This window comes from Amphiprion ocellaris, chromosome 14, assembly GCF_022539595.1.
Source record: "Amphiprion ocellaris isolate individual 3 ecotype Okinawa chromosome 14, ASM2253959v1, whole genome shotgun sequence".
In the NCBI taxonomy this organism is placed as follows: domain Eukaryota; kingdom Metazoa; phylum Chordata; class Actinopteri; family Pomacentridae; genus Amphiprion; species Amphiprion ocellaris.
Window position 1 is genome coordinate 20,927,864 of NC_072779.1, and position 8,379 is coordinate 20,936,242.

Genomic DNA, 8,379 nt, shown 5'->3' on the forward strand with positions numbered 1-8,379 from the left:
TTTATTTTCGACCAGTTCGATAAACCAGATGAATAACTGACACCTATAGAAGCACATCGGTAATTAGGCCAGACATTTCCCATGATTAGTCAAGTTCATAAGTTGACCAATATTTTGCGATGTGCAGATGTCTATTTTTCTAATGGTATTTATTGCTTAATCTAATCTGGAAAATCTGTTTAATTGCTCCTCAGGGATTTGACAGCTCTGGAAGTGATGATGAAACAACACCAAGAGCTGAAAGCTAAAATAGATGGCCGCAGCAAGACCATACAGCAGTGTGCAGACCTCGGCAAGATCCTGATAGCTGCGGGAAACCCTGCATCAGAGGAGGTCCAGCTGGCAAACTACACACTATTACTGTCACGCCTGCTACAAGAGAATACATAAAACTCCTACATTTTCTTCATGAAAAGCAATACATTGTTGAGGTCATAACTGCAATCTCTCTGTCTCTCTATGTCTATCACCATAGATAAAAGAGAAGTTGGACTGTCTTCTTACTAAACAGAAGGATTTGATTGAAAAATGGGACAAACATCAGGAAAAGTTACAGCGCAGTGAGTAACTAGATGCTAGATGACTTCAGAGCAGAAGCAGCTCTTAACACAACACTCTGTTAAATGTCAAGCTATGAATGCTTTCTCCACTTCATCCAGTTATGTGCAGTTAATGTATCATGAATCATGCATGAATCTTACTGTTCTAGTTCATGCAGATGTTACACATTCACTGTGGACATGACTTAAACAGTAAGATTAACATCCAAGCTATGATCTAACACATAAAACATCACACATTATGCACACACAGTTATGTCAATAACAGACTTCTACTGGAGCATACATAAAGCATAAAATGTGGTGAGATGGTAATTGCTGTTGGTGTGCTGTCATCTCCAGGGCAGGAAAATTTCCAGTTTGCCCAGGAGACAGTAAAGGCGGAAGCCTGGCTGAAGGCCAAGGAGCCACTGATCACCTCCAAGCAGCAAGAGGGAGGAGAGGCCCAAGCCCAAACCGACGAGGTTGAGCAGCTCATCCTTCGCCATGAGGCCTTCCGCAAGGCTGCTGTAACCTGGAAAGAACGGTTCAGCTCCCTCCGCCAGCTTTCCGCAGTAAGCTTGACTGTAGATAAATGTTTAATCAGTTTGGTGGAGTCACAATTTACTGCTGCTACAGGAAAAAAATGTGAGCTTTGGGTTGTGTGTTTGCTTAGAAGGCAATGGCGCATGCCATGATTTTCCATCATTATGGGCTTACATATGTCTCATGACATTTACTGCATGTGGTGTACCCTCACTCACTGCACTTTATCTGCCTTCTACACTATGTTGTATAAAGTAGTAGCAGTTAGTAAAGCATACAGTTGCAATGAACATTTAATTTGCATTGAACATTTAACTGGACTACCGTTTGATATCCGGTTTTAATTGACAAGCAATTAGTTATTCAACTAACTCTCTCTACAGGCTGAGAAGAAAAAGGAGGAGGAGAAAAAGACAACCCCACTCTCCAGTCGAAGGATGTTCCCATTATCGTGTCTGACTCCCAGTGTTCCCTCAACTAGTGCTACCTCTTCTTTCTTGAGGCAGACGGTACAGGCGCATATAGAACCTAAACCCTTACAGACCAGTTTGGATCTGGGTGCCACCCCTGCAGCCCAGAGATTGTCTTCAACGCTAGCCAGCTATAACCCAGTTCTAAATGGATCAGGCTACCACGGACTGGAACAGCAGTGCAGTGGGAAATTGGCGAGCACCTCATACCTTGGGATGAACCACCAGGCAGCCGGAGGTGGTAGTGACTCTGGTTTCTCAGCACTGACCTCCCAGAGTGGTGGAGCAGACACCTCTACTTACCTTGGGATAAACCATCAAACAGCTGGTAGTGCAGAGAGCTCTGGGTACTTTGGACTGACTCCTGGGTGTGTGGGTGGTATGCAAAACCATCTAGGCAGTGGCAGGTTAGGAAGTTCAGGTAACCTAGCTCAACAGCCAAGCAGTGGAGGTATAGGAAGCCCTGGCTTTCTCCCTCAACAGAATATGGGCAGTTCTGGATATTTGGCACAACCACAAAACCTGGGAAGTTCTGGATATTTGGGACAGCAGCCTAATTTAGGGAGTTCAGGATATTTGGCACAACCGCCAAATATGGGGAGTTCTGGGTATTTGGCCCAGCAGCCTAATATGGGGAGTTCTGGGTATTTGGCCCAGCAGCCTAATATGGGGAGTTCTGGGTATTTGGCACAACAGCCTAATATGGGGAGTTCTGGGTATTTGGCACAACAGCCTAATATGGGGAGCTCTGGATACCTGGCGCAGAATTATCAGAGCCCCGGTGGAATGGGCAGCTCAGGCTATCTGGCACAAAATCATTACAGCAGTGGAAGTCTGGGCAGTTCTGGTTTCTTGGCTCAGAGTGGTGGCATCATGGACCCTAAAATGGCATATGCATGGCAACACCTGAAAGCTGACTTCATGCAGCCCAGGATCAACCACATTCACAAGGCTGTAAATCCTCTCCTTGAAGCCAGCAGAGTGCAGCGAGAACAGTTTGGGGACATCCCAATGGCAGACATGATGGGGCCTGAGTCAGGGCTGGAGCTCCTCCACGGTCGTCTCCAGAGGGATCCCCGCGGCAGCAGATCTGACCCTCAGATGGACCATCTGAGGCGAGAGAGGGAGTACAAGCTGGGTAGACAGACCTCCAGCGAACAGGAAATCCAGGCCAGACTGAACGAGCTGCCGTTAATTGTGCGGCAGGAACGCTACCGGAGGCGCCTGGAGAGGCAGTCATCTAGTGAACAGGAGGGGAGTGGAAAGCAGAGGCTGCAGAGACAGGACTCGAGTGACCTGGAGGGGTCCGTGAAGGAGGGCTCTGACAAACGCTCAGGGTATGTGAATGAGAGGGGTTCGTGACAGTGAAATCCAAATGATCTTTACAAAACTCTGCTTCACAGTTTGCCTCGTCAGCACTGTCCAACATGATCCTAATGACTTTTAAGGTTGCAGAATGGATGTGTTTGCTGTTTGGGTGACTCATGTCTGTCATCCCTGCAGAGAGAAGAGATCTACCATGGCAGAGATTGTAGAACAGGTCCAGGAGAGAGAGGCAGCACATGTGAGTTAGCTTCCATGCAGCATATGAGGGTGATGGTGTGTCATTTCATCTTTGATTATGTCTTGGTATCATATTCTCTCGACTGAATTTTTCAGGCACGAGGAGAGCCCTATCGACCTCCTAGCAGCCTCTCAGCACCTGTGACACGTTTTGATGGACGTCCACGCGCCCGAGACCGACCCAAACCGCGGAGGAGGCCCCGTCCAAAAGAGCCAGAGGAGACTAGACGTTCTCGCTCAGCCCCAGCAACGGGTGCCCCAACAACGCCCCAGCCGCCTTCTCACACTGCCCAAAACGAAGGCTTCCTCTACCGCAAAAAGGCCACCAGCTCTGACCTTGAAGCTCAGCAGAGGAGCCCAAACAGGTACAGTCATCACTGACTAATCATTCAAAAGGCAAACCATTTGCTCAAGCTCTCCGCAAAACAACAATTGTCCAGTTGTAGCTTAGCAACCGTAACTAGACACAGCAGGCCTGTGATGCTTTGCATTTCTCCACATGTTAAAGAGGGGTACATGGGCCTCTAACAAGAGCAATATTTGCCATTTATAGAGTGAGAGGGTGGGGGTCTTGGTAAACCTTTGTAAACTCAATAATAAAACAACAAGAAAAAAGAAGATTTGTGTGCTCTAATGCAAGATGTAAATGTTAGCATATCTTGCTAACTAACTTACAGCCAAAGCCAAGGAGCATATTGGTGATTTTGGAGGCTCACAAGTTAAAAAATAAGCCACAGTCAGAATTAGCACATTCACAGCCTTCCCCAACACGTCAATGTTCCCTGCCACTTTTCAAACAACTGCTCTGGAATGGCTGAAGGTAAACAACAAAGAGACCAAGATGTTACCCTGGCCTCCAAACTCCCCAGATCACAGTTCAATCCTACATCTACAGAATGTGCTGGAACTAGCCCGATCCATGGAGAACCCCTCACACTCCAACCCACAGATCCAATTCATTGCCGACATCTCGGCGCCAGACACTACAGGATGTCCACAGAGGTCCTGTGTCTATGCCCTAATGGATCAGAGCTGTTTTGGCAGCACAGGGGAACCTAGGAATTATTATACAGGTGGCTATATTGATGTGGCTGATCGTTTCATTTAACACCTTTTCAGAAAGAATTATTGTTTTAAACAACACAGATGGAAATATAAAAAAATCAGCCAGAGAGAGCCAACTTATGGAACTAGTGTTTGCCAGTGCTAATCTGTCAGCCCCAGCCATCATTTCAGCCACCAAAATTGATGGTTCTCAGCTGGAAATGAGAAGCCTGCTTTTGCCTACCTCTGTGTAAAAGGTCAGCGTCCCAGTTTCTAAAACAAAATCTACCATTGCAAACTGGATATGAGACATAACTAAGGGGTCTACGGGTTTGCAACCAGTTTAGTCAAATTATATACATTTCTACAGCTTTGGTTTGCTGCAGTGGCTTTGTAATGATTGTGTCATGTATTTGTGAGTTTTGTGTCCATATTGTACTGGTAGAAGCAAAGGAAATTAATTAAAGAAGAAGTTAAATGTGACCGGCCCAAGTTACCTCCACAAATGTTTTAAATATTTAGCATTTAAAATTGATGAAATTTGTCCTTTTGACTTTACAGCAAGTCTTGGGTGAATGTATACTGCGTGCTGAAAGAGGGAGCTCTGACCTTCTATAAGGATGGAAGGAACCACACTGCAACGTACAATGGAGAGCCTCCCGTTGACCTTAGTAACTGCTCATTTGATCCTTCAATGGGGTACAAGAAGAAAAAAAATGTCTTCATTCTTAAGTAAGCACCATTTTATTATGAGAATTATTACTGAAAGTAATTTTTATTTAACTGAGTATGTATCCTAGCAAGTTAACACCTTTAGGCAGCTTTTTCCTAATTTAAGAAAATCTGGAAAAAAAAATCTCTTTTAAAGGTATTTTTACTGAAGCCAAAATAACTTAAAAATACAGTATTAAGCAAGTGTAAATACATGGAATACATAAACGCTTACAATCCCTGTTGATTTTCTCTGCAACAGAATTAACGATGGCAACAACTTTGTATTCCATGCAAAAGATGAGGTAAGTACATTTAATACATGTATGCTACATACTTAAATCATGTTTAAGAGAAGCAGAAAGTGGGACATAATTACCTTTTCGCATATTATAACATATATACTCCATGTAAGAGGTCCATGGGAGGAGCTAAACCATCAATAAATGTATTCTAGTAAGAACTGCTGACATACTGCTGAGCAGCATGTCCCCTGCATATTTAAAAAAAATCCAACAAATTTGGCAAGAAAATTGTTGTAAATATTTTCAAAAAATGAGAAAAAATCTTCCAAAAAAATCCTAAAAATATCTAAAGTGATTACGTATGTATCAGTAAAACTTCTAATATTTTCTTTAAGAACATCGTTCAAAACTGCCACACTGTTAGTCTGAGCAGCATGTCCCCTCATTACCTTGAACATAGTCACTGTAGTTTGTTTTGACTCAATTCTGCATATACCATTCTGTTAACATAAATGCTTACTAATTCAACGACTGCATGTTAATTGGTAGTCCCAAACAAATGCTACATAGGTGAAAAGCTACAATGTCCATCCCCTTTTAGGAAATGGCTGAACCTATTTGTAATAAATTAAATTATGTATTTGTGAGATGTTTTTAAAGATTTTTGTCTTGAGCAGGAATGAGTGGGCATGGTAGAGAAGTCAGAATATAGTGAGACAAAAATATTGCAGGTTTTCCTTTTTAAATGATTTGTTAACAAAACATTTATCATGTCATATCATATTTAATCATGTCAGTTTCATCAGTAATGGACTGACAGTTCTTTAAATTGCATCTAACGCTAAAATGAAACATTTTGATCATAATCTTATGCAAATAAATGCCTCTTTGTCTATTTTTAGTTTCTCCTATTTCTGTACTTCTCCCTTAGGTTTTCAAAATGTTGTATGTTCAGATATCAGGATACCTGCAGAGGGAAAATTTATTTCAACCTTCAGGGACATTTGTCAGTTCAGTCAGTACATGGATGGACTATACAGCGTTAGGTGTTGAAGAGACTGTCAAGTTTTTTTGAAAACTGCATCAAGCAACTTCACATATTGGTGACCCCATGTGGCAGTGGAAGATACAGTAACTCATGGGGTTTTAAAGTGTTACAAATATTTGACCATACCGTCAAGTGATGTAACCTGCCAGAAGGTACAAACTAAGCAGATGTACTGAAGAACTATACTTAAGTGAGGTAATTGTACTTTATTTAACCCTCCTGTTGTCTTAATTTACGGGCACCAAAGAATATTATTTCCTTGTCTGAAAAAAATCCAAAAATTCAGCAAAAAAATACCCCACTTTTCTGAAAATTTGCAAAACCTTCAGGAAGAAAATTCCAATAATTCTTTAAAAGTTTTGCTTAAAAGTTTATTTTACAAAAAAAAAAATTCCCCCAAATTTGGCAAGAAAATTCTTGTAAATATTTTCAAAAAATGAGGAAAAATCTTCCAAAAAATCCTAAAAATATCTAAAGTGATTACATATGTATCAGTAAAACTTCTATTTTCTTTAAGAACATTCACATAAAAATCAACCAAAATCCAGCGAATTTCGCTGGAATTTCGAATTTTCCCGCTGCCTATGTGTTGCAGGCTCAGAATTTGATCTGCAGTGAAGAGATGTTTAAATCCCAAACCACAGTATGAAAAACATGCAAAAGAGAAGAATATTACATGATAAACACACTCCTTATATAAGCTGTCTGTATCATGCTGGTCTCTATAGGAGGACCTGAAGGCTTGGACTTCAAATATCACCACTTGTATATCTGAACATGAGGCCATGGCCACGTGGGACAAGCCAGGCACCTCCTCCATGGACCCCGACCGTTCAGAGAGGAAGGAGAAGTCGGAGGGGGACGCAGATGCCAGGTCAGAGAGGTCCGAGCTCGCAGAGGGAGAGGAGAGGTCTGAGAAGGAGCGGTCAGAGAAAGGCGACGGCTCTGAGAAGTTAGACACATCTGAAATTGCTGACAAGCTGGAGGGTGGGGCGGGGGGCTCCAGCACGTCTGGAAAGAGCAAATGAGGAGCCCCTTCATGTTTTAAGTTACTCACTGACAAAAGGCATTAGAGGCAGTGGGTGGGAGGGATGGATGGAGAGCATGTGCAGTTAGGTTTGCAGATCCTCAGTCACAGAGCTGGAACAAACTGAGGCCACGGTCCTTGGACTGACTATTGTAACTGTGACAGACTAATCTCTCAGCCCCTCCCCTTCACCCAGGCAATACATCAGTGCTTGCATTGTGCCACCTGCTGGTAGGAGGTTGGCCGAGACCGACAGACAGACAGACAGACAGACGGACGGACAGACGGACGGACAGACAGACTCCAACTAATGGTCCCAGGAAAAAGTCACTGTCACGTCCCATCGTTGATCGTTTAATCTCTTGGATTCACAGCATCTTTCTGTATGTATCTTTGACTGATCATGTAATGCTCTGTCTACCTAGACAAACCTGAGAAGTGGTGAATGAAATGTTTCACAATATTAAAAAAAGAAAAAAAGTTTTTTGAAGCAATATACTTTTTTATTTTTTCTGTTTGTTAGCGACAGAAAGGGGGAAAAGGAAACAACAAGTAATATAAGAAGCAAATGTAAACTCTATGATTTGTCACATCCATGTAAGCTTACTCCAGGCAGTTGTGCACCTTAGACACTTGACACATCTGTATACTAATCATAATGGCATTTAATCCCATCACGTGGCAAGCTTTCAATCATGTTAATATAATGGAATGCTGGTGTTACCACCTGACTTCACTGGTGTCGACGAATACACATTTCTACAGTTTCATTTCAGTTGTTATTATTATGAATATTATTATTATGATTTGTCCACAATGATCCATCTCAAAAAAGAGCTTTCCATCAAATTCTAATCCATTAATCCAAGGTGTGTTCAAAGTGGCAATGCTCAAAGTAACACTAAGCCTATGTGACACAGCGCCTTTGTATACATGACAAAAATCAGAACATTGCATGAAATAGTCTATTAGTGCACCTGTTAAACTTGCCTTTATTTTTATGTTCTCGACATAAGTTGGGCAGTATTGGAAATGCAATAATTTAATGTGAGTGGGCGGGGGGGGGGGGGGGGGGGGGGGGCGTGTATTTTGCTATCATGATCCAGGTTCTGAAAATCCAGAGGCAAGTTTGACAATGCAGGATTGTCTTCTGGCCACAGTCAGCATGAGAAGAAGGGGATGTTTA

General features: G+C 42.5%; 1 protein-coding gene across 2 annotated transcripts in view; it reads left to right on the forward strand.

Annotated features, from left to right (window-relative positions):
• sptbn4a (spectrin, beta, non-erythrocytic 4a) overlaps positions 1–7,945 on the forward strand; it is a 28,277-nt gene extending 20,332 nt beyond the window's left edge. For both annotated transcript variants that reach the window (XM_023281533.3, XM_023281534.3), the window contains 9 exons: positions 195–333; positions 476–560; positions 903–1,114; positions 1,469–2,892; positions 3,059–3,119; positions 3,215–3,483; positions 4,724–4,894; positions 5,136–5,178; positions 6,895–7,945. In XM_023281533.3, the coding sequence (XP_023137301.2) occupies positions 195–333; positions 476–560; positions 903–1,114; positions 1,469–2,892; positions 3,059–3,119; positions 3,215–3,483; positions 4,724–4,894; positions 5,136–5,178; positions 6,895–7,194 (2,704 nt within the window). In that variant the 3' untranslated portion in view covers positions 7,195–7,945. The remainder of the gene's footprint in view (positions 1–194; positions 334–475; positions 561–902; positions 1,115–1,468; positions 2,893–3,058; positions 3,120–3,214; positions 3,484–4,723; positions 4,895–5,135; positions 5,179–6,894) is intronic.
• Positions 7,946–8,379: the final 434 nt, after the last annotated feature.